The sequence below is a fragment of the Esox lucius genome, chromosome 21 (genome assembly GCF_011004845.1).
Source record: "Esox lucius isolate fEsoLuc1 chromosome 21, fEsoLuc1.pri, whole genome shotgun sequence".
Lineage (NCBI taxonomy): Eukaryota > Metazoa > Chordata > Actinopteri > Esociformes > Esocidae > Esox > Esox lucius.
The window spans coordinates 31,687,977-31,714,968 of NC_047589.1; the positions used below are offsets into that span (position 1 = coordinate 31,687,977).

Genomic DNA, 26,992 nt, shown 5'->3' on the forward strand with positions numbered 1-26,992 from the left:
ACTCTATCATGTGGCCTGGGACAGTCAAAGAGGTCACTGTTAAAACATATTGTAGTTCCCTCTGAGTCAGAATCCTGAGTAGACAGAGTTAGCTGCGGTTGGGAAAAACAAACTGGCCTCTATTTCTGCCTCTCTGTTTCTTTCTCTCTGTCTCTCTTTCTCTTCATCTCTGTGTATCTCTTTCTCTCTCTCTCTCTCTTACTTCTCATACTAATCAAAAACATATGCTCTGTTTATACCAACTATTCCCCAATTGTCTGCTTCAGTTGGTCATTTTAAACAATAATTGTTTATTGAAGTGCCAATCATGAACGGCTAACTTAGTTTGAGTAGCTTTAGTTTGGGGATTCAACCTTTTAATTACTGGTCAGATGCTCTAAACGCAAAAGCTAACTGTCACACGTCCATTCTGTTATGAATACTGATGAAATGTAATAAAATTTATCAGTTGATAACAACTGGGAATAATTATTCATCAAAACTTCCTCAGTTGGCTTATGGGCCACATAAAGTATTTGTAACTTAATTGCATTAGTTAACTAATCGCTTTTGTTCACAATTCTTCAGTTCTTCGGATGATAAACCTCACCCCACAATGCAATTTCTGTATTTGATATCTAGAACTAGTCTCTATATCTGGACTTCATAAATGCATGCCCTCTATAACTAGTCTGTATGTACATGGTCTCAATATCTGCTCTTGGTCTCTCTTTTCTAAAACTGGTCGCCTGGAAACACAGAGGCAGAAATACCAGTATAAATATGTATGTGACAACAAATCTGAGTTACTCTGTGTCACGACATTTGGCTGGAATAAGCTTAACGGGACTAGTAAAACCGGTGTGATGTGGGGGTGTGTACTGGTTGAGCGGCGGGGCACGATGGCAGGGTTTGATACAGACAACTGGTCTACGCAACGTTGTAGTTCGTAGGGGAGAGATTTGTCAAGACCTGTGCACTGCTTTGTATCACAGCTATTACTTTTTTGTTCATAAAAACTCTTTAACACACTTACGTGCGTGTCGTTTCTGAAGAGTGGAGGGATTTTACTCGCAGGCGACTTTGGACTGATCAAATCCAGATGGAATTGAACAGCAAAGCGGCAAAATTGGGTAGGTTGAAATGCAGAAGTACATGGATACGATGTGTAACATACATCCATATGGTTAGGTAAACGATTAGATAATGTTACTGTACATCAACTGAATTGAGTGATCGGTCATACCATTTTTAAAGGTTCAAGGGCGTACATTCAGAATATATTTTTTTGGGGATTCCCCATTGACACATCATTTTGATTCCATTTCTCAACTGGCGTAATGACAGTTTTTTTGTGGTTTGTGATTTTTGTATGTCTGTTATTGGCGTACTGATTACAAATAAAAGCGCATTTTATTTGTCACGTGTTTAGTTACCAGGTGTTGAATAATAATATAATGCTTACCAGTTAGAAGTAAATATATCATAAAATAGTAACACGAGGAATATATGTACACACAGTAAAACGCATAACAACGAATAAAAAGTAATAGAGTCACGTGGATATACCTGAGTATCGAGTCGATTTGTGGGAATACAGGACATTTAGGTAAAACACTAACAGCAGCTACATATGTGATTATTGTTTCAATGTGTGTGTGTGTGTGTGTGTGTGTGTGTTTGTGTGTGTTTAAGTGTAAGTTAGTCGGTGTGCATATCCAGTGCAAAATGAATAGATGTGCACAGCCGGTGAAGCATTTCATAACCATTTGGCATGTTAGCTCTGTTCACGCAGTGGCTAAAGGCCATCATTATCTCGAAAAGACTAACCTTAATAAAGGCGTTGTCTTCGGGAATAAGCTGTATGGTTCAATATTGATCCACAACATGTTTATGCACCCCGGTCCGATATTGTACTATACATGTGTGGAGGTAATCGATAAAGTTGTCAGCTAGGGATGATGCGCTGTAATATCTCCACAGAGCTGGTTTCAGCCGATACTATAATGTACTATTAATATAGCAAGCCTATAGCCTAGAATGCCCCTAACAGCGCCCTATATATGATGGAACTGTCAATATGAAAGCAGCAGAAGGTGGCCAGTTTATATGGTATATCCTTCTGAATGGATGAGAAATACAAGAGACCTTTTGTCATTTACTAGCCAACAGTTGTCTCACTCATCATGTAGGCTATCCAAGGTGTTGTCAAACCGTTTCTCAGCACATAATCACCAAATGATGAGTAGTCCACACCGTAGGGTGGCGGGCTTTTACCTGGAGTGTATACTACAACATGCTGTGGCTACTGTCAGTCAATCACTGATACTTCTTGAAGGTTGTTTTACCTCATCCAAACCAAAAGACTAGATTATTTTTAGTGCAATTTTTATTTACATTGTCAGGGTACCATGACTACCCGACTCGCGTTTTCACGGTCTAAAGTCGTGTTTAGAGTGTGCAGCCGAAGTAGAGGCGTAGCAGCTGGCACAGAGAACACATCGAACCTGTGTGTCAACATGTGGAATGATAACGTCAGTCACTGAAAGAAATCCTAGTAGGAACATTGGTCTAGTTTGTAGGCTATCCTCAGTTTGGAAAAGTGATTAGTTTTTTGGGATACGCCCGGTCTACAACAACACAACTGCGGTCGTGTTTTTTCAACGCAATTTTTCAACGCAATTTCGGTCGTCTCTAAGCGAGATCAGTGTGAGGGGATATAGCGCGGAGAGTGTTTATCGCTATGTCTTGTTTTTATAAACGTCCCAACAGGACTAAATCAGAGGAGAAGATTTTTCAAGAGAAAGTGAAAAGGGTTGCGCGAGTCAATGGGAAACTCTTAGGTACGTTCATTAAATGTGATGTCACATCTCTCTCATTGCTTACACTACGTTTTCTGGCATATTTTGTGTAGTGATAGCATGACTGATGTTCTAGGCAAAGGAAAACACCTCTTATCTATAGCTGTCTCAGGTGGGATCATTTCCTCCAAAGGAATGCCGCGAACAAATCATAACATGTCCCATCTTAGTACAATTATCTTATAGTCATCGTTGTGGTATGTGGCACATGATGATCACGCTTTGTGGTTTCTTCTAACAAATCATCCGTTAGATTAAATCAGAAAAATCTGTTTGTGTTTACATTGTCATAATGTAAGATTTTTTCCAATTAATTTTATCCTTAGTAAAAATTTAAAACAGGTAAATAAAAAGGCAAACATTAAATAAATCGAAAACCACATAGGCAAATTACCAGTAATAAATCTACTTCTGAGGATTACAACAGCTTGTTTTACACGGCCTGGCGCTCTGGATTCATGGGTCTTTATAAAGTTCCACACCCAGAAGAAAGAAATAACCGTATGCAAGCAATGTAGGCTAACTGCTGTCAGGTGATGCAGTTAATACAGCTACCTATAGTCTTGGGTAACTAGGTACCAACAGGTAGTAGCCTAAAGTTTTATGTAACTACGGTAACGTGTAATTGCTCTGTTACGCGTGGGTGTGGCCCTTCATGTCGTAGTCCTCAAGTGATATCCCGTACCCGCCCCTCAACGTTTTCTCATCCAGTCGGTTTAGAGGAGACAATATTTCCATCCACTTATCGAACATGTTTTATGCGTAAATTCTAAAGTTCACATACAAAGTGATATGCTCATTTCATAAGCCAATGGGCTTTTCCATTTAAACTGACTTCCAGCGACCTAAACATGGAAAAATAGAATTTTCAGAACATTTCCTACTAAAGAACTTTGTCGCATGCATTCTATATTGACGAATAAAATATCAGACATTTTGAGCGTTTCCATCGATTTATAAAAGCTGATTTGCGCATTGTTTCCTAAAAGTTGACTACCTAAAAGTTGATTTGCGCATAGAAATACTATCGACAAAGCTCAGTAACCTTCTCATGATGCCTGGCCAGAATCTATAGTGGGCAAGTTGTAATGTTTTATTAGTCAGTTGATCGCCAAGGTTCGTGTCATCTTCCTAAGGCGACAAAAACAGTAGAGTTGGTCAGGGTGTTTTGGATAGAAAAGCAAGGGTTTTATGTTACGGATTCTTCTGACACACCATACTAAGCAGATATTGGCCTGTGTGCAGCCTAACCTCATCAAAGATGTTGAAACACTATTGCTCAACCACGCATACACGAGGAGCTGCTGAAGCGTTTCCAGGCCAGCACCTCATCTTACATTAATCTTCTAGTCCCTTCCGTGTTCGGTGGATATGGGGGAATGCTGTAGCCTACGTTTGTGTTACGCAGGCATAAAAATATATTGACCAATGGAAAGGAAAGGGGCGGGTGAACAGAAAACTGCCAATTACCTGAAAAGAAGAATGTCTCTTCACTTGAGTTAACAAGTAACTACATGCAACAGCAGGTAGCCTAGTTACAGTGAACAACCGATAACTAGAAGTTAAAGCAGGATACTAGCGGTAACAACAGGTAACTGCAGTTAACAACAAGTCTACCAACGCAAGGGTAACGTCTTTTAAAAGTAGGGTTATGTCTATCAAGCCTAGGGTTATGACTTTATTGGCTAGGGTTATGTCTATCAAGCCTAGGGTTATGACTTTATTGGCTAGGGTTATGTCTATCAAGCCTAGGGTTATGACTTTATTGGCTAGGTCAGGGGTTCTTAAATTTTTTCATTCTGGTACCTAAATGAGGAATTCTATGGTTTCCTGGGATCCAAGCTCAAACACACACTTTTTTGGGGGCCCCAAGCCGAATAAAGTTTAGTGGTCTGAGTGTTTTAAAGTTAATTTGCTGCAATTCAGCTCTGCTTTACCAGCGGCAGCGTCTGTCATATTTATGAAACTAGGTTTATGACTTTATAGGCTATGGTTATGTATATAAAACTAGGTTTATTACTTTATAGGCTAGGGATATGTCTATAAAACTAGGTTTATTACTTTATAGGCTAGGGTTATGTCTATAAAACCAGGTTTATGACTTTATAGGCTATGGTTATGTCTATAAAACCAGGTTTATTACTTTATAGGCTAGGGTTATGTCTATAAAACTAAGTTTTTGACTTTATAGGCTAGGGTTATATCTATAAAACTAGGTTTATGACTTTATAGGCTAGGGTTATGTATATAAAACTAGGGTTATGTCTTTAAATGTTTGCCAACCTGAAGTCTGATCAGCCCAGAACATTTGTTAATTATTTACTTGTTTAATTGAACAGCTCTCCCTATGTATATTGACACCGTGAATTGTCTGAATGTGTTGGGAGTTTGTATGTTGACACTGTGAATCGTATTGAATCGACTGAATGTGTTGGGCGTTTGTATGTTGACACTGTGAATCGTATTGAATCGACTGAATGTGTTGGGCGTATGTATGTTGACACTGTGAATCGTATTGAATCGACTGAATGTGTTGGGCGTTTGTATGTTGACACTGTGAATCGTATTGAATCGACTGAATGTGTTGGGCGTTTGTATGTTGACACTGTGAATCGTATTGAATCGACTGAGTGTGTTGGGCGTATGTATGTAGTCTGTCCCATCAGGGGCCCATCTGTCACCAGCTGTTGCCCTGGCCTGTCCCAATTTCCCTTTTGAGTTGTTGTTCATCCAGACAGTTCAACAGGAAGAGAGCCGGCTGGTGGACCAGATAACTCAGTCAGGCTGTCCTGTAGATCAGTCCAGTCGGTATAGAAAAGGATTGATACAGAGCTTGTGTCTGAAGAGCACTGCTTTTGTCTCATGTACTGGAAACTGATTAGTCTGCAAAAACACAGGAACATAAACAGGATATTCTGCTAAACTGAATGACATCATGAAATGTGTCCAATAAACACAAATCTAAGGCAATATGGATATCTTTTTTTAATTGAATATGATGGGTTAAGAGAGGCATCGCACTAAAAGTATATAGCTTGTGGATCATTTGTCTTTTTCCAAAGAAAAGAAAATTAAACTTTTGACTCATCTTGGTACTGTATGAAAACATACATCAACTACCAGACTGGTCTTACTGTATAAAACATACAACTACTACCAGACTGGTGTTACTGTATAAAACCTACAACTACTACCAGACTGGTGTTACTGTATAAAACATACAACTACTACCAGACTGGTGTTACTGTATAAAACATACAACTACTACCAGACTGGTGTTACTGTATAAAACATACAACTACTACCAGACTGGTGTTACTGTATAAAACATACAACTACTACCAGACTGGTGTTACTGTATAATACCTACAACTACTACCAGACTGGTGTTACTGTATAAAACCTACAACTACTACCAGACTGGTCTTACTGTATAAAACATACAACTACTACCAGACTGGTGTTACTGTGTAATACCTACAACTACTACCAGACTGGTGTTACTGTGTAATACCTACAACTACTACCAGACTGGTGTTACTGTATAAAACATACAACTACTACCAGACTGGTGTTACTGTATAAAACATACAACTACTACCAGACTGGTGTTACTGTGTAATACCTACAACTACTACCAGACTGGTTTTACTGTATAAAACCTACAACTACTACCAGACTGGTGTTACTGTATAAAACATACAACTACTACCAGACTGGTGTTACTGTGTAATACCTACAACTACTACCAGACTGGTTTTACTGTATAAAACCTACAACTACTACCAGACTGGTTTTACTGTATAAGACCTACCACAGATCTATCCACCAGTGTGTAATGAGATAGTTGAGCTTCTTCCAACAATATGATAACCGTTTATGAGTCAGTTGCAGACCACTCTCATGAGTTAGTACTCCAACATCATGCAGGTCAACCTGTTGTTAGTACTCCAAAATCATACAAGTCAACCTGTAGTTAGTAATTCAACATCATACAGGTCCACCTGTAGTTAGTACTCCAATACCATACAGGTCAACCTGTAGTCAGTACTCCAATACCATTCAGGTTAACCTGTAGTTAATACTCTAATACCATTCAGGTTAACCTGTAGTTAATACTCCAATACCATACAGGTCAACCTGTAGTTAATACTCCAACACCATAATGGTTAACCTGTAGTTAATACTCCAATACCATTCAGGTTAACCTGTAGTTAATACTCCAATACCATACAGGTCGACCTGTAGTTAATACTCCAACACCATAAAGGTTAACCTGTAGTTAATACTCCAATACCATGCAGGTTATCCTGTAGTTAATACTCCAACACCATAAAGGTTAACCTGTAGTTAATACTCCAATACCATACAGGTTAACCTGTAGTTAATACTCCAACACCATAAAGGTTAACCTGTAGTTAATACTCCAATACCATGCAGGTTAACCTGTAGTTAATACTCCAATACCATGCAGGTTATCCTGTAGTTAATACTCCAATACCATGCAGGTTATCCTGTAGTTAATACCGATACCATACAGTTCAACCTGTAGTTAATACTCCAATACCATGCAGGTTATCCTGTAGTTAATACTCCAACACCATAAAGGTTAACCTGTAGTTAATACTCCAATACCATAAAGGTTAACCTGTAGTTAATACTCCAATACCATGCAGGTTATCCTGTAGTTAATACTCCAATACCATGCAGGTTATCCTGTAGTTAATACTCCAACACCATGCAGGTTATCCTGTAGTTAATACCGATACCATACAGGTTAACCTGTAGTTTGTCCTCCATCACTGTACTGTAGTGTTCCATGTAGGAGGCAAGACACAGACACAGGGAGATGAGACAACTTTTAGAATAACTAAGATATAACAAAACTGAAACTAAGACATGAAAACAAAACCAATGTTACATAAGAACAAAACCAAACAATGAGCGATAAGATGCATTAGGTAAGAAGGAAGTTCAATAGGGATGAGGAACACAGGTAAAGGAAATAACAGGTGTCTGTTCTCCAAATGAGGGGGAGAGTGTGTTGGATTCCACCAACCTGCAGTTAATACTCCAATACCATACAGGTTAACCTGTAGTTAATACTCCAATACCATACAGGTCAACCTGTAGTTAATACTCCAATACCATATAGGTCGACCTGTAGTTAATACTCCAATACCATACAGGTCAACCTGTAGTTAATACTCCAATACCATACAGGTCCACCTGTAGTTAGTACTCCAATACCATACAGGTCAACCTGTAGTTAATACTCCAATACCATATAGGTCAACCTGTAGTTAATACTCCAATACCATACAGGTTAACCTGTAGTTAATACTCCAATACCATACAGGTCCACCTGTAGTTAATACTCCAATACCATACAGGTCCACCTGTAGTTAGCACTCCAATACCATACAGGTCAACCTGTAGTTAATACTCCAATACCATATAGGTCAACCTGTAGTTAATACTCCAATACCATACAGGTTAACCTGTAGTTAATACTCCAATACCATACAGGTTAACCTGTAGTTAATACTCCAATGCCATACAGGTTGACCTGTAGTTAATACTCCAATACCATACAGGTTAACCTGTAGTTAATACTCCAATACCATACAGGTTAACCTGTAGTTATTACTCCAATACCATACAGGTTAACCTGTTGTTAATACTCCAATACCATACAGGTCAACCTGTATTTAGTGCTCCAATACCATACAATTCAACCTGTAGTTAATACTCCAACACTATACAGGTCAACCTGTAGTTAATACTCCAATACCATACAGGTTACCCTGTAGTTAGTATTCAAATACCATACAGGTCAACCTGTTGTTAATACTCCAATACCATACAGGTCAACCTGTAGTTAGTACTCCAACACCATACAGGTCAACCTGTAGTTAGTACTCCAACACCATACAGACCAACCTGTAGTTAGTATTCAAATACCATACAGGTTAACCTGTAGTTAGTACTCCAACACCATACAGGCCAACCTGTAGTTAGTACTCCAATAACATATAGGTCAACCTGTAGTTAGTGCTTTGTGGATCTCATCATCTACGGTACATAATATCATTAAAATAGCAGAGTACTAAACAATAGTTAGTACTCCAACACCATACCAGTCCATGTATAAATACAAAGACTCAATATCTTCAACTGGTTTTAGTAGTTGTATTGTTACTCAGTCTGACTTTCAACCTATGTTCTTTGTGTGACCTTAGGTCTAGAGGGCGATGCAGACCTCCAGTTCCTGCTGAAAGGTGGTGAGCTGATGAAGGTAAAGTCGTCCACATGGAAGAAGAACCGCTTCTTTAAGCTGCAGGAGGACTGCACGACCATGTGGCATGAATCAAACAAACCATTTGGGAAAAAACAGACCTGTAAGACTTGCACCATACACCCAAACCTTACCCTAATGTTAACCATACACCAAACCTTACCCTAATGTTAACCATACACCCTAACTTGACCCTAATCTTAACCATACACCCAAACCTTACCCTAATGTTAACCATACACCCTAACTTGACCCTATTTTTCACCATACAGCCTAACCTGATCCTAACGTTTATCATACACATTTACCTGACCCTAATGTTTACCACACAACCGGACCAAACATGCAGTCTAGCTGAAGCCATTAGTAATGAAAACAGACAGTCCGGCTGAAGCCATCAATAGTGGAAACATACAGTCCGGCTGAAGCCATCAATAGTGGAAACATACAGTCCGGCTGAAGCCATCAGTAATCACGAAACACCACTACCCTCTGTCCAGATTGGGGTGTGTGTGTGTGTTGGATGTTTGATGTGTTTATTCAGTGAGTGTGTGTCCACTGGAGGCGTCCTCTGGGATTCCATGTTTATCAGTTAGGTGCTCCCTCCACCCCCCCCCCTAAGTCAGCCTCACCCCCCAGAGGGAAGCCAGAGGAGGGAAGACTGGTAAAACAGGGGAGGATGATCTGGGTGGGACACTCAGTGTTTAGTAAACACGTTCTACCATCAACTCATCAGATGGGCTCAGTGTTGTAATATCAACCTGATAATGTTCCTCTTAGTCCTGTAATGGATGGTTTTTGGTTCCTCTCTTAAACACTGCACATAGTTAACTGGTTTTACTTGTTATACAAGTGTAAGTGCAAACACTGTACAGTATCTTACACATTACAGCAGACAGAAGCCAAGAACTGCTCCCTGTCCCAAGGGCAGGTCTCACAGAGCATTCTCCATACAGCTATAGGTCTTATATGACATTTATATATAGCTTTTAGTCTCACTGTCACTCCTAGTCAGTCAGTGTAATTGGTTTGGGTAACTGCCTGGTCATAGAAGGTACAGGCTATGAGTTCCTACCACTGTACTGTCTGGCTACTATAATATACAGTCTGACTACTATAATATACAGTCTGACTACCATACTGTACTGTCTGGCTACTATAATATACAGTCTGACTACTATAATATACTGTCTGACTACCATACTGTACTGTCTGGCTACTATAATATACAGTCTGACTACTATAATATACAGTCTGACTACCATACTGTACTGTCTGGCTACTATAATATACAGTCTGACTACTATAATATACAGTCTGACTACCATACTGTACTGTCTGGCTACTATAATATACAGTCTGACTACCATACTGTACTGTCTGGCTACTATAATATACAGTCTGACTACTATAATATACTGTCTGACTACCATACTGTACTGTCTGGCTACCATAATATACAGTCTGACTACTATAATATACAGTCTGACTACCATACTGTACTGTCTGGCTACTATAATATACAGTCTGACTACCATACTGTACTGTCTGGCTACTATAATATACAGTCTGACTACTATAATATACTGTCTGACTACCATACTGTACTGTCTGGCTACCATAATATACAGTCTGACTACTATAATATACAGTCTGACTACCATACTGTACTGTCTGGCTACTATAATATACAGTCTGACTACTATAATATACAGTCTGACTACCATACTGTACTGTCTGGCTACTATAATATACAGTCTGACTACTATAATATACTTTCTGGGTCCTGTACTCATCTGTACAAAGGTTACTATTAACACATCACGTAAGTTTACCGCAAGTTACAGAACAGAATAATTCTGATGTATTTGAAGGATATTCCTGCCCTAAAATCATGTAATCAGATCTGTTTGTTTTTACTTTGTCACATAATAGCCTGATATCTGTCTTGGATATTTTACACAAAAATAAATCAGCCTAAATTTATGTTTGTAGCATATTACTGATTGTCTTCAGAGATTTAGTTGGTGATTTTAGTTCCACCATTCCTTTACTAATGAAGAAGTGAATCTAAAAGGCAAAGTGTGGGTGTACAATACTGACTTACATGGGTTTGGCTTCCTGGCCGCCACACACATCTGCACCACACCTGAAAAGGCAGAGGGATCCTAGTCAGAACCACAGTCTTTTTCTCTTGTAGTATTTTAGTAATGCCACTATGATAACATGGATCTTTCCCTGAAATGGAACTGTTCAATATCCGAAATACTCAATATTTCCTGGTTTTGTTTGTGTTATGTGTATGTGTGTGCTTTGCACCCTTGTTGGTAAACAATAGTTTCTTCTGGGATATTCATCCAGTCAGTAATTTATTTAGTCAGCCAGTCAGTCATTTAGTCAGCCATTCAGTCATTAGGTCAGTCATTCAGTCATTAGATCAGTCAGTGAGCCAGTCAGCTGAGTTAGTCTAAATGACCCAGCATTATTGTTTCCATCATTATCGATTCGTTATTGAACCATCTTTTTAATTGACACTTTAACGCCATCTCTATGAAGACAATAGGTAGGCAGTTCCCAATTGGATGAAATCCTGTCTTTATTGTTCTCATAGTAGCTTTAGTAGTAGAAGTAGTATTGTTGATAGTTGTAATAGTAGTGGCAGTAGTAATGGTAGTAGTAATAGTAGTGGCAGCGGTATTAGTAGCAGTAGTAATAGTAGTGGCAGTAGTAATGGAAGTAGTAATGGTAGTAGTATCAGTAGTGGCAGTAGTAGTAGTGGTGGTAGTTGTAATATTAGTGGCAGTAGTAATGGTAGTAGTAATAGTAATAGTGGTGGCAGTAGTAGTAGTAGCAGTAGTAATAGTAGTGGCAGTAGTAATGGAAGTAGTAATGGTAGTAGTATCAGTAGTGGCAGTAGTAGTAGTGGTGGTAGTTGTAATATTAGTGGCAGTAGAACAGTAGTAGTAACAGTAGTGGCAGTAGTGGTAGTGGTGGTAGTTGTAATATTAGTGGCAGTAGTAATGGTAGTAGTAATAGTAATAGTGGTGGCAGTAGTAGTAGTAGCAGTAGTAATAGTAGTGGCAGTAGTAATGGAAGTAGTAATGGTAGTAGTATCAGTAGTGGCAGTAGTAGTAGTGGTGGTAGTTGTAATATTAGTGGCAGTAGAACAGTAGTAGTAACAGTAGTGGCAGTAGTAGTAGTGGTGGTAGTTGTAATATTAGTGGCAGTAGTAATGGTAGTAGTATTAGTAATAGTGGTGGCAGTAGTAGTAGTAGCAGTAATAATAGTAGTGGTAGTAGTAATAGTATGAGTACTGTTTGTAGAAATAGCAGCAGCAGTAGAAGTGTATGTTCAAAGGACAGAACTTCCAGTTGTTGTACTTTTAACAGAAACAGGAAGTGTGTTGATAGAACGTTCAGTGTGTTTTTATCTCCTGTGAGGCTGTTTGGTTTTATCTGCTTCAGTGCTGTGATTGTGCGAAGGCCTTCGTAGTCTATTGCCAGCCTGCTGAACAGAGACAGTTTTCCTGCAGATTGTCAAGTCAAAGACAGTGTGTCTGGCACAACCCAAACCATCTACCCTATAAACCCTGCAATACACTTGCTCCCTGATTGGTCCCTGATTATACACATGACATGGATGGACCCTGGTGCCAGTAGGTCTGATATGATGTTACTCTGAGTTTCCCTGGGCGTTACCTTGGGGTTCTGTTGTTTCCACTGTATTTACGTTTGAACAAAGCAATCACTAATGTTGATAATACCTAGTATGTTGTTGCTTCTTGTTACACATTATATTCATATCTGCTCAGGAAGACGGTACGCTGGGAGGTATTTTAAGGATTGTGTTGTGTTTTCCATGTTATAGTATTGTACAGACAACTGCCCATTTGATTCGGTCTGCCAGGTTTTTAAGGCTCGATTTCTGGTTGATTATGGTCTGTTTATACATATAACACACACACTGTATTTGGTCTAATTTTCCCACATTGGCTCGTTGCGGTCCTGTCTTCCTTCCAGTCTCCATTGATGACATAGACTCTGTGCGTAAGGGCCGGGAGTCAGAGGGTCTGCAGAAGTACACAGATGCTCAGGAAGAGGACCGGTGTTTTTCCATCATCTTTAAGGGTCGTCGGAAGAATCTCGATCTGATGGCCACGTCGGCAGAGGACGTCCAGCAGTGGGTGAGTGGGCTGGACAAGATCATCACCAACACTAAGAAACTCAACCGCCAGCAGACGAGTGAACAGTATCCTCTTTATGCAACTACCCAAACACTTAGTCTACTTAGACAAGACTAATATCGTTGTCAGACACTACAGACTAATCCTGAATCTCTATCGTTGTCAGACACTACAGACTAATCCTATATCTCTATCGTTGTCAGACACTACAGACTAATCCTAAACATCTCTATCGTTGTCAGACACTACAGACTAATCCTGAATCTCTATCGTTGTCAGACACTACAGACTAATCCTGAATCTCTATCGTTGTCAGACACTTCAGACTAATCCTAAATCTCTATCGTTGTCAGACACTACAGACTAATCCTGAATCTCTATCGTTGTCAGACACTACAGACTAATCCTGAATCTCTATCGTTGTCAGACACTACAGACTAATCCTGAATCTCAATCGTTATCAGACACTACAGACTAATCCTAAACATCTCTATCGTTGTCAGACACTACAGACTAATCCTGAATCTCTATCGTTGTCAGACACTACAAACTAATCCTGAATCTCTATTGTTGTCAGACACTACAGACTAATCCTGAATCTCTATTGTTGTCAGACACTACAGACTAATCCTATATCTCTATTGTTGTCAGACACTACAGACTAATCCTGAATCTCTATCGTTATCAGACACTACAGACTAATCCTGAATCTCTATCGTTATCAGACACTACAGACTAATCCTGAATCTCTATCGTTGTCAGACACTTCAGACTAATCCTAAATCTCTATCGTTATCAGACACTACAGACTAATCCTAAACATCTCTATCGTTGTCAGACACTGAACTTCATTCTATCTCTATAAATGTTGGTTTGGTCCATTTCTAAATGTAATTTGTTACAGTTACTATTCAATTTGACTTTTTACAGTTTCACAGAGTTTAAAAAGCCATGAGTTATGTTGCATTCTACATTCCTTTCTAACCCATTGCGTTCTACTAAAATGGAATATCCCTAATAAACTATAATATAATGTATAGTTAATATATGCTCCCACCTTGTGGACATTAGCTGAATTATAGCAACAACACATTCAAACCAACTCTCCTTCCAGGTCTTGTCCATCTAGCTCAACATGTTCTATCTCTTTCTCGCTGGTGATCTACTGTAACCTCTGAGGCTGTTTTGACCAGTTAGATCCACTGAAGGCCCAGGTCACATGAGCTGGGCACAAGACACAAAGCTCAAGGCCTCAGACGCCTTCTCTGCTTTCCTACAGTGGGCCTGTTTCATGTAGCTAGCCTGATAACAGACTCTCCTGACAGACCCAGGAAAGAACATAAGTGTTACGGCCTACACCTAAACATCAGCGATTTCATGTGAACCAGATAGACTTTTAACAGCAGCTGGCTGTACATTTTCATTCATGCAGAGAGCTGTACGGTAGTTAGTGTGTTTTAGTGTGTAGCAGTCTAGGCTGCCGTCTCCAGTGAACAGATACCACTGCAACATGGGTTGCATTCCAGCTCACTACTTTTTCAGGACACTCCTCTATCCCTGCTGCCTCTATCCCTGCTGCCTCTATCCCTGCTGTCTCTATCCCTACTGCCTCTATCCATACTGCCTCTATCCCTACTGCCTCTATCCCATTAAGCAGAAAATGCACTTAAAAAATAAAAAGCTGTTACTCTCAAACCCACTAACCTATCTGGAATATAAGTGTTTAGCTCCTTACATGGGAAATATTCAAGCTGGATCTTTGATGAGATGAGAAAAGCAGACAAGAACAAGGACAACATGATGGATCTGAAGGAGCTGAAACACTTCCTCCGCCAGATCAACATTCAGGTGGATGACTCATATGCTGCAGTGCTTTTTAAAGTGAGTGGACTTCATCATTTAATAATCATTCTAAATATCTGGAGGTTAAATATATTTTGCTCTTATTTTTTTTGATGAAATAAATAAATGGTTTACCCTTATTTGACCAGGAAAGGAAACAAAATAATTTACAGACTTGCTCAGGGACAGAATAATTTGTTAATGGTCAGATGATCTCACCGCTTGGCTACCTGCTGTCCCCAAATTTCCAAAATGATCTGATGGCTGTTCCTATAGTAGAAACCTTTGGGTTCTGGGTAGAACTCTTTAAGGTTCCATTTGGACAGTCCCATAACCTGGCAGGTGTATAAGAAATGTCTGAGCAGGGTTTCAACACTTTTTCCAAGCTGAAGCTTGGTAGAGATGGAAGCTGAAGCTCGGTAGAGATGGAAGCTGAAGCTCGGTAGAGATGGAAGCTGAAGCTCGGTAGAGATGGAAGCTGAAGCTTGGTAGAGATGGAAGCTGAAGCTCGGTAGAGATGGAAGCTGAAGCTCGGTAGAGATGGAAGCTGAAGCTCGGTAGAGATGGAAGCTGAAGCTTGGTAGAGATGGAAGCTGAAGCTCGGTAGAGATGGAAGCTGAAGCTCGGTAGAGATGGAAGCTGAAGCTTGGTAGAGATGGAAGCTGAAGCTCGGTAGAGATGGAAGCTGAAGCTTGGTAGAGATGGAAGCTAACTCTTGATTCGGGACAATCTTTTCCAGTAAGATTGAAATAAATTCCTCAACAGAGTAATTCCAGAATCTTTGTAATTAGTTAAGGGAAGATAGACCAAGACTCAATTTCTAATTAAAAGAAAATACACCTATAAATCAGAAGGTTTTATTTCATGGCCATGAGGAGACAGAGAGAGTAACCATACATACAAGGTCAAGCCTATCTGTCTCCCCATGCTGATCTTGGGAGTCTGTCATGTTACAACAATATAGGCAAGAGTAGAAAACCCGCCCAACAAGATCAGTGTAGACCAGGTTAAGCTTGTTTCTGTTGTTCAAGCAAATATACCTTTATTCTCAGAACTGCCATTTCTGCGAAGTGAGGAAGTGCAGCATATAGACATGCTTTCCATTGTGGCTCACTCATTAACCACAACCTACACAGGAAATGGGTTCACAGAGAGATTCAGTATGCGGCCTCTTCTACTATCAAAGGTTCACAAACTCACTGTCCTTTTCACTTTTGTATAACATGGAACTTAAAGCATACAGTATTCAATCATAGCACAGTATTAAAACAATAAAAATCCTCCACAACTTGTCTAATACAACATCCTGTCATGTGGAAAGGTGACCAACAACTTCCTGTGTTAAAGCAATGTGACACGTCAATCTTTCTGTCTGGTAGAAATGTGACACATCCCTCTTTCTGTTCTGTAGAAATGTGACACGTCCATCTTTCTGTCTCGTAGAAATGTGGCACGTCCATCTTTCTGTCCTGTAGAAATGTGACACGTCCAAATTTCTGTCCTGTAGAAATGTGACACGTTCATCTTTCTGTCTCGTAGAAATGTGACACGTCCATCTTTCTGTCCTGTAGAAATATGACACTTCCATCTTTCTGTCCTGTAGAAATGTAACACATTCATCTTTCTGTCTCGTAGAAATGTGACACATTCATCTTTCTGTCCTGTAGAAATGTGACACGTCCAAATTTCTGTCCTGTAGAAATGTGACACGTTCATCTTTCTGTCTCGTAGAAATGTGACACGTCCATCTTTCTGTCCTGTAGAAATATGACACTTCCATCTTTCTGTCCTGTAGAAATGTAACACATTCATCTTTCTGTCTCGTAGAAATGTGACACATCCATCTTTCTGTCCTGTAGAAATGTGACAGTTCCATCTTTCTGTCCTGTAGAAATGTGACACGTCCAAATTTCTGTCCTGTAGAAATGTGACACGTTCATCTTTCTGTCTCGTAGAAATGTGATACGTCCATCTTTCTGTCCTGTAGAAATATGACACTTCCATCTTTCTGTCCTGTAGAAATGTGACACATTCATCTTTCTGTCTCGTAGAAATGTGACACATCCATCTTTCTGTCCTGTAGAAATGTGACAGTTCCATCTTTCTGTCCAGTAGAAATGTGACACATTCATATTTCTGTCTCGTAGAAATGTGACACATCCATCTTTCTGTCCTGTAGAAATGTGACATATCCATCTTTCTGTCCTGTAGAAATGTGACAGTTCCATCTTTCTGTCCTGTAGAAATGTGACACATTCATATTTCTGTCTCGTAGAAATGTGACACATCCATCTTTCTGTCCTGTAGAAATGTGACACATTCATCTTTCTGTCTCGTAGAAATGTGACACGTTCATCTTTCTGTTCTGTAGAAATGTGACACGTCCATCTTTCTGTCCTGTAGGAATGTGACACATCTAACTCAGGCACATTAGAGGGTCCAGAGATCAAGGAATTCTACGATCTTCTGACACACCGCCAGGAGATTGATGTGATCTATGGGAAGTACAGCAGCACCGATGGGCAGATGGGCGCTGAGGATCTCCTCGACTTCCTCCATAATGAACAGTGTGAACAGGTCACCTTGGAGGACGCTGTGAAGCTCATAGAGAAATACGAGCCGGATGACTCAGGTGAGAAAAACTGGTCGTGACTCAGTATAACTCAGGTGAAATGGTACTGACTCTGGACGACTTTGTCTCTCTGCAGAAGAACATGATCTCAGTCATGATCTCAGATCTAAGTGAACGAATTTGTCAAAGTCAGTTTGAGATTACCAGATCCCATATCCACATCTGTAACTCATGTTGTCTTTGTATGTTTATTTGTGTGTTTATAATTGTGTATGTTTGTAATTGTGTGTCCTTTCAGCCAAGCAGCAGAGTCACATGACCAAAGATGGCTTCCTAATGTACCTGCAACAGGAGGAGGGGTCCATATTTAACCCCGCCCACAAAGAGGTGTTCCAGGATATGAGCCAGCCACTTAACCACTACTTCGTCAGTTCGTCCCACAACACTTATCTGACGGGGGATCAGCTCAAATCGCTTAGCAGCACGGAGGCCTACATCAAGTAAACACGAAAACCTTTCAATCAATTCAACAAAATAGTTTTATCAAGTGTTGTTTAACAGCTCTTATCACAAGGTAAAAGGGTACAATGTGTTGTGTTGTGGAGTGTGTTGTGGAAATATATGTTATGATGTTGTGGACTATGTGTTGTGTTACGGTGTTGTTGGCAATGTGTTGTGTAACATGTTGTGGATTGTGTTGTGTAACATGTTGTGGACTATGTGTTGTGTTACAGTGTTGTGCCTGTTGTGTTGCGGTGGTGTAGACTATGTTGTGTTGTGGACTGTGTTGTGTGTTGCGGTTTTGTAGACTATGTGTTGTTTTCCTCAGGGCATTGATGAAGAGTTGTCGCTGTGTGGAGTTGGATTGTTGGGATGGTCCTAATGGAGAACCAGTCATCTACCATGGGTATACCCTGACCTCCAAGGTCCTGTTCAAAGATGTCATCAAGGCCATTAGGGAGTACGCCTTCAAGGTAACAGCTGGCCTCTTACCGTGACCCCTGACCCTAACCCAACAGCTGGCCTCTTACCGTGACCCCTGACCCTAACCCAACAGCTGGCCTCTTACCATGACCCCTGATCCTAAACCAACAGCTGGCCTCTTAAAAAAATAAATAATCCCCAGGGACACAGGGACAAACAAAACACACAGGTGGAACAAGGACTAAACAGCAAACAATTGACTAGACAACACAAAACTAAACACCACAGCAATACATACTCACATGAAACAGGACAAAGTGAGATGTATGTGCTAAATTAAGAGTGTCTATGTCCATGTGGGGTAAAGCAAAAGAGTCTCTCTGGGAGAACCAACTGGGTTTGTTGCAGACCATGTGCACCCTTTCATGGCAACGGTATTCCCTGATGGCATTGGCCTCTTTCAGTAGGATAATGTACCCTGCCACAAAGCAAAAATGGTTCAGGAATGGTTTGAGGAACACAACAAGATCAAGGTGTTCACTTGGCCTCCAAATTCCCCAGATCTCAATTCATCTGTGGGATGTGCTGGACAAACAAGTCTGATCCATGGAGGCTCCACCATGCAACTTACAGGATTTGCAGCTAACGATACCACAGATACCACAGCACATCTTCAGTGGTCTAGTTGAGACCATGCCTCGACGGATCAGGGCTGTTTTGGCAGCAAAAGGGGGACCTACACCATATTAGGCAGGTGGTCTTAATGTTATGGCTGTTCAGTGTACGATCTGTGGTGGTGACTAGAACGTAAAAGTGACTGTTTAGGCCAGCACGCCCTCAAGCATGCAACGAGCAATGGAGGCGTTTTGCAGCTCACAGATATTTCTTCACCTAGTCACTTTGTGTTTGCTAGCCTCTTGAAATTGTTCATGTTTTAAGTGCCTGATTAAGTTTGTTGTTCTGAATGTTTTCATGGTTTTTCCTCCATGGCTTATTTTGGACGCTTGTTTCTTCTACACTCATGCTGAAGAACTCCCACACCGACAACATGTTGTGTGGTTGTGGCTGTGTCTGTGTGGCTGTGTGCGCGACATGAACCATCGCATGGGTGTTAATTTGACTGGCAGATAATCGGATAAATGAGTATGATCAGCCAGTCACCGGTCATGGCTGATCAGCTGGAAACTGCTCTATTCCGGTCACCAGCCGATCAATCGGTGCATCTCTAAATATCAGGACTTGTCCTCCTGTTTCACAGACATCAGAGTACCCTGTGATCCTGTCCCTGGAGAACCACTGCACCCTGGACCAGCAGAAGCTGATGGCCCAGCACATGAGAACCATCCTGGGCAGTGCCCTCCTCACCGCCCCCCTGGAAGACCAGATGCCCACCACCTTCCCCTCACCCAAGGTAAAAATCAATCCAATTTTGTTAGGCATTTATTAGGACATGGGTTCCAAGGAAGTTGTTTATTTCATTATGTGTATATCATACCCAATAAAAATGTTATACCACATAATAACAAATCTGGTCTGTCTCTATATATTATTTTTTTGATGCTTCTATTATTTTGCAATGTGGAAAATAGTAAAACTAAAGAAATACCCTTGAATGAGTAGTTATGCCATAACTTTTGACAGCCTTTATGGTAAACATCTGGATCTTCTGAACTATTTACCAAGTCTCTACAAGCCATGGTTGTGAGACACTGTTTACGTTTGTGTGTGTGTGTGTGTGTGTGTATGTGTGTGTGAAACATTCTTTGACTGTGTGAGTCAGGACTGGGATGTGTGATCGATGTGATCACCTGCTAACCTCAAGATGGTAATGATTTGATTGGTCTATTTTAACCCTGCATTTTCTCTTTCTGTCATTGACATTACTAATAGCATCTGTCTGTGTCTAGGAGCTGAAGGGTCGGTTCATCATCAAGGGGCAACGTCTAAATAAGCTGGACACTGTGTTTGGCTCCAGTCCTGGAGTGGAGGTGGAAAGTATTTCAGAGGAAGATGAGGCTGCAGAGGTCAACGACGCTAAGATTGACAGCAACGGACAAAAGGCCAAGTCCGAGGTATGTTACCAAGCTGCTGTGATGTTGTTGAAGACAGAATGTATCTAATTATTCCCCAATACTGGACTGCATTTCAGCAGGGCTCTTAGGACTCTGGTCAGAACCTGTACTGGACTACATTTCAGCAGGGCTCTTAGGACTCTGGTCAGAACCTGTACTGGACTACATTTCAGCAGGGCTCTTAGGACTCTGGTCAGAACCTGTACTGGACTACATTTCAGCAGGGCTCTTAGGACTCTGGTCAGAACCTGTACTGGACTACATTTCAGCAGGGCTCTTAGGACTCTGGTCAGAACCTGTACTGGGAAATGGTCCCTTGTCTAAGTAGTTTGCCTGTTTTTTTGGGACACAGTGACCCCAGGATCGATCAGTCAATCAAATGTATTTATAAAACCCTTTTTCCAACAGCAGTTGTCACAAAGTGCTTTTACAAAACACCCGGCCTTAAACCCCAAGGAGCAAACAACAGTAGTGTTGAATTTCAATGGCTAGGAAAAACTCTCTAAGAATGCTGAAATGTAGGAGGAATCCTAGAGAGGAACCAGGCTTTTAGGGGTGACCAGTCCTCTTCTGGCTGTGCCGGGTGAACATATTAAGAGTACAAATTGTAGTAATTAATAAATGCATCTGGAGAGTCTATTTAAACCTAGTCCAGGTCGGAAGCATGACCAGATGGACAAGGACAGGGACAACACGGGGGTGGGGGGGGGCAGCAGAGTGGCAGCTGAAAACGTCAGGTATCGTCTTGATCTGCAACACAACCAGGAGGACTTTGGACAGGGACAGCAACAGGTCTTTCAAGCCTGGTACTCCTAAGTTTAAAACAGCATGAGACAAGGAAAAAAAGCATTCCTTAGATCTACAAGGATTTATAGTGGAGAAGGAGAACTGACCCTACTCCCCCAGCACAATAATATAGCAGCGCAAGACCTTGGGACTGAGACACGGGGGTCCAGTGACACTGTGGCCCTATCCGGGGGAGGCCCACAATAAACTGTCTTCAGGCAAACTACTACCATTCCACACACAAAGGAAACAAGGAACATTCTAATTACTTAGATAGAAATGCATGTTATTATTAACAATATTTCTCATTTATTTCCACAAGAAAAAGATCAAACTAAACAAGGAGCTGTCAGACTTGGTGATCTACTGCAAGAGTGTCCACTTCTCAGGGTTTGAAAATGCTAAAGCCAAGCAGGCATTCTACGAGATGTCTTCCTTTAAAGAGACCAAGGCTGCTAACCTGGCTGAGACAGCAGGTAATACTGTATTCCTATATATTCACTTTGTACATATACACAGATAATACTGAATTCCTATATATTCACAATATACCCAGTACTGCAAAACCTTGTAGAGGTACCACAAACTGTAATTCCCTGTACCTTTACAGTCACTGTAAAATACCCATCAGCCCTGTGTGGTTAAGCTGGGTAATGCTATTGAGGACAATGTCTGAGGATGTGATACAAAGTGACCTTATTGATAATCCTGTGCAACCTCTTAATCTCAAGCAGGCTGATAATCCTTACTATTTACCATAAAGTAGGAATGCTTCGATCTGATACTGGCATTGGAAATGTGTCTGTCTTTCAGTTGGCATGACTTGTAATCTCCTTATAACATTTTATGCAGTGCAGTCATTCCCAACCTAAACCATCCTGGACTAGATCTGGAATACTATTCCGGGTCTTGTTCTGTAAGGGAGGAGGACGAAGAGACAAGTCATGTTATTATTTAGAGGCAGGATTCTAAACAGTGCCCCATTAATAAAACATTAATAAAACGTTGTATCACATACAATTCAGTCATGTAAAATAATTATGGCAATCATAGCATCTCAACAAAATAAAAATGACAGTTTCGGATCGGTACTCTCGGTTTCAATCCTTCTGCACTGATACTGCACACTGATATGATTGAATCACTGTTTCTCCCATTAGAAATGTTTGACTGTGTTAACTCAGCTTCTGTCAGAAAAAAACGTAATATTCTAATTATTTGCTGTACTACACTATTATAAAAGCCAGAAAGAAGTTTGTCACTGCCAGAAAGAAGTTTGTCACTGCCAGAAAGAAGTTTGTCACTGCCAGAAAGAAGTTTGTCACTGCCAGAAAGAGGTTTGTCCCTGCCAGAAAGAAGGTTGTCATTGCTAACCTGTTCATCTGTCTCTCCAAGCTAACGCCTTTATCCACCATAACATGAGCAAGCTGAGTCGGATATACCCTGCCGGATCCAGGACAGACTCCTCCAACTACAACCCGGTACCCATGTGGAACACAGGCTGCCAGATAGGTGATCTCTCTGGAACCACACTTCCCCCCAAAAACCCAGATAACATAGCTGGAGAACTTCCCTCAGAAGACTCCAGACTCCTGCTAACTTCTTGTACATTCTTCCACTTCCTTTTAATAATGCGTTAAAATCCTTTATTGATTGATAATGTCTTAATGATAATGTTTTTCCCCAGTGGCACTGAACTTCCAGACTCCTTCTAAGGAGATGGATCTGAACCAGGGGAGGTTCCGACCCAACGGAATGAGTGGCTACATCCTGAAGCCCGACTTCCTGAGACAGGCTGGATCTGCATTTGATCCTGTGACCCTTACTGACGGTCCGTGGCTTAAAAGGAAGGTCTTACACGTCATGGTGAGAACCTCACTGTTAGGGAGGTCTTACACGTCATGGTGAGAACCTCACTGTTAGGGAGGTCTTACACGTCATGGTGAGAACCACACTGTTAGGGAGGTCTTACACGTCATGGTGAGAACCCCACTGTTAGGGAGGTCTTACACGTCATGGTGAGAACCTCACTGTTAGGGAGGTCTTACACGTCATGGTGAGAACCTCACTGTTAGGGAGGTCTTACACGTCATGGTGAGAACCACACTGTTAGGGAATGAAACCCCAGGTGATTTTATCCCATGTTAAACATAAGTGTGTGTGTGTGTGTGTCTCCAGGTGATCTCGGCCCAGCAGCTGCCTAAGCTGAATAAGGAGAAGACTAAATCCATCGTGGACCCGCTTGTTAGAGTGGAGATTTATGGTGTTCCAGTCGACAACGCCAGCAAGGAGACACATCACATAGACAACAATGGTGAGGGACAAACAAACACATGTATACGCACACACTCTCACACACACATACACGCACACACACTCTCACACACACATACACGCACACACACATGAACACACACATATGGACAACTCTTCTACACTCACCTAAAGGATTATTAGGAACACCTGTTCAATTTCTCATGAATACAATTATCTAATCAACCAATCACATGGCAGTTGCTTCAATGCATTTAGGGGTGTGGTCCTGGTCAGGACAATCTCCTGAACTCCAAACTGAATGTCAGAATGGGAAAGAAAGGTGATTTAAGCAATTTTGAGCGTGGCATGGTTGTTGGTGCCAGATGGGCCGGTCTGAGTATTTCACAATCTGCTCAGTTACTGGGATTTTCATGCACAACCATTGCTAGGGTTTACAAATAATGGTGTGAAAAGGGAAAAACATCCAGTATGCGGCAGTCCTGGGCGAAAATGCCTTGTTGATGCTAGAGGTCAGAGGAGAATGGGCCGACTAATTCAAGCTGATAGAAGAGCAACTTTGACTGAAATAACCACTCGTTACAACCGAGGTATGAGGCAAAGCATTTGTGAAGCCACAACACGCACAACCTTGAGGCGGATGGGCTACAACAGCAGAAGACCCCACCGGGTACCACTCATCTCCACTACAAATAGGAAAAAGAGGCTACAATTTGCACGAGCTCACCAAAATTGGACAGTTGAAGACTGGAAGAATGTTGCCTGGTCTGATGAGTCTCGATTTCTGTTGAGACATTCAGATGGTAGAGTCAGAATTTGGCGTAAACAGAATGAGAACATGGATCCATCATGCCTTGTTACCACTGTGCAGGCTGGTGGTGGGGGTGTAATGGTGTGGGGGATGTTTTCTTGGCACACTTTAGGCCCCTTAGTGCCAATTGGGCATCGTTTAAATGCCACGGCCTACCTGAGCATTGTTTCTGACCATGTCCATCCCTTTATGACCACCATGATGGCTACTTCCAGCAGGATAATGCACCATGTCACAAAGCTTGAATCATTTCAAATTGGTTTCTTGAACATGACAATGAGTTCACTGTACTGAAATGGCCCCCACAGTCACCAGATCTCAACCCAATAGAGCATCTTTGGGATGTGGTGGAATGGGAGCTTCGTGCCCTGGATGTGCATCCCACAAATCTCCATCAACTGCAAGATGCTATCCTATCAATATGGGCCAACATTTCTAAAGAATGCCTTCAGCACCTTGTTGAATCAATGCCACATAGAATTAAGGCAGTTCTGAAGGCGAAAGGGGGTCAAACACAGTATTAGTATGGTGTTCCTAATAATCCTTTAGGTGATTCTCAGTAACATCTGAACATCTCTTCAGGTTTTAACCCCATGTGGAACAAGAAATTCCAGTTTAACCTCAAGGTTCCAGATCTGGCCATGGTGCGCTTCCTGGTTGAGGACTACGACCACACCTCCCACAACGACTTCATTGGACAGTTCAGCATGCCACTCACCAGCCTACAGAATGGTAATTCCTCTTTCACATCCTCTCCTTCTTTAATCCTGTCTCTCATCCTTTCTCTTTCCTCTCTCATTGTCTCTCCCAACCTCTCTTTCATTCTCTCACTTCATCCTCTCTCTTTCATTCTCCCAGTTCATCCTCTCTCTTCTTTCTCTCTCTTATGATCTCATTCTCTTATCCTTTCTCTCTATCATAACTTCCCTCTCTTATCCTCTAACATGTTTTGGAGTTTATTTGTGTTCATATTTCTTAAAAATAAAGGAAGCACATACAATTTCCTCACCATTCCCTGCCTCATTTTATTTGCTTGTGTTTAATATTAGCTCCTGATTGTGACTAATAAAGTTAAATCAATCCATTATTTAGCCAACAGTAGAAAGACTATGTTAACCTGATGACGTCCTGTTTCCTAGGTTACCGCCATGTTCCTTTGCTCACCAAACGTGGTGATGTCATCCCCTGCGCCGGCCTGTTTGTTCACATCATTCTGCTGGATCCCTAGTATACCATACTGGCCCCTCCCATGTCACACTGACCCCACCCACTTCATATGTACCCCTCCCACATCAAACGGACCTGCCCAGACCTTGCTGGCAACTCCCACAATATGCCGACTCCTCCCTCACACTACTGACCAACCCACTGCAATATACATGTTTTCCTTGACAGATTAGATCAGTTTTAATCTGAAGATTAATTGGAAAATAATTAGAAAAGATGTAAAAATATATATGTTTTTATTATGATCTTTATGTCAAAGCTAGATGAACTGTAATATAAATAGCTTACATGATATTTCGATATTTAGTATTTGTTTTAGAATGTATTTTTAAATTTTTCTAAGAAAAGCACTTGCACATAAAAAAAAAATGGTTTTCATGTTGAATTTTATTTGACATCAAGTTTTACATTCATTCATGAATGAATGAATGAATGAATGAATGAATCAAGTTTTACTTCCCAACTGATATCATAACATCACTGTGGCATGTTGTTATAACGTTATTATTATGCTAATTTGTCTGCTCTGGAACAGGGGTTAGCTAACATGTTCTGAACCTTATTTAAGTGGGAGTTATTGTTCAACTGAACACTACAAACAGCATTGTGTTTGGTTGTACTGAACACTACAAACAGCATTGTGTTTGGTTGTACTGAACACTACAAACAGCATTGTGTTTGGTTGTACTGAACACTACAAACAGCATTGTGTTTGGTTGTACTGAACACTACAAACAGCATTGTGTTTGGTTGTACTGAACACTACAAACAGCATTGTGTTTGGTTGTACTGAACACTACAAACAGCATTGTGTTTGGTTGTACTGAACACTACAAACAGCATTGTGTTTGGTTGTACTGAACACTACAAACCGTTCATTTAACTGTGCCCTCTGTCCTGAGATTGTTTGTGCTTGTAACATTGCCATGGTGTTTTTCTCAAAGCTACGTTTGTACCAGCTCTTGAATGAAACGTTATTACAGAGTTGTTGAAATATTGTTTTTATTAGGGAATCTGCTGACAGCCAGGATAATTATCTGTGTTCTTCTAAAAATAAATTGTACATTGTTTAATCTTAGAAAGAAATGTTATTAAATCATTCTTGAAATTAAGAGCAAAAACAAAACAACATAAAACATAGCAATTAACCATAACATGACAAT

General features: G+C 40.8%; 1 protein-coding gene across 2 annotated transcripts; it reads left to right on the top strand.

Moving 5' to 3' along the window:
* The first annotated feature begins 838 nt into the window (after nt 1-838).
* On the top strand, nt 839-26,911 carry plcd1a (phospholipase C, delta 1a). 2 transcript variants are annotated; one of them, XM_029116321.2, is made up of 15 exons: nt 839-1,112; nt 9,083-9,241; nt 13,158-13,386; nt 15,073-15,202; nt 17,567-17,795; nt 18,034-18,235; nt 18,565-18,709; nt 19,918-20,070; nt 20,567-20,731; nt 21,840-21,993; nt 22,913-23,029; nt 23,205-23,383; nt 23,696-23,831; nt 25,185-25,334; nt 25,742-26,911. In XM_029116321.2, the coding sequence occupies exons 1-15, from the start codon at nt 1,082-1,084 to the stop codon at nt 25,828-25,830; spliced, it is 2,268 nt and encodes a 755-aa protein (XP_028972154.2). In that variant the 5' UTR covers nt 839-1,081; the 3' UTR covers nt 25,831-26,911. The 2 variants fall into 2 exon arrangements, with proteins under 2 accessions (XP_028972154.2, XP_028972153.2); XM_029116320.2 differs by lacking the exon at nt 839-1,112 and adding an exon at nt 2,492-2,822.
* Nucleotides 26,912-26,992: the final 81 nt, after the last annotated feature.

Excerpts from the sequence above, each read along its gene's own strand:
- plcd1a (XM_029116320.2), top strand. The coding sequence starts at position 2,723 with ATGTCTTGTTTTTATAAACGTCCCAACAGGACTAAATCAGAGGAGAAG. Across the intron at positions 18,236-18,564 it reads AGCACGGAGGCCTACATCAA|GGCATTGATGAAGAGTTGTC; the intron begins GTAAACACGAAA and ends TGTTTTCCTCAG. Across the intron at positions 21,994-22,912 it reads TAACCTGGCTGAGACAGCAG|CTAACGCCTTTATCCACCAT; the intron begins GTAATACTGTAT and ends TGTCTCTCCAAG.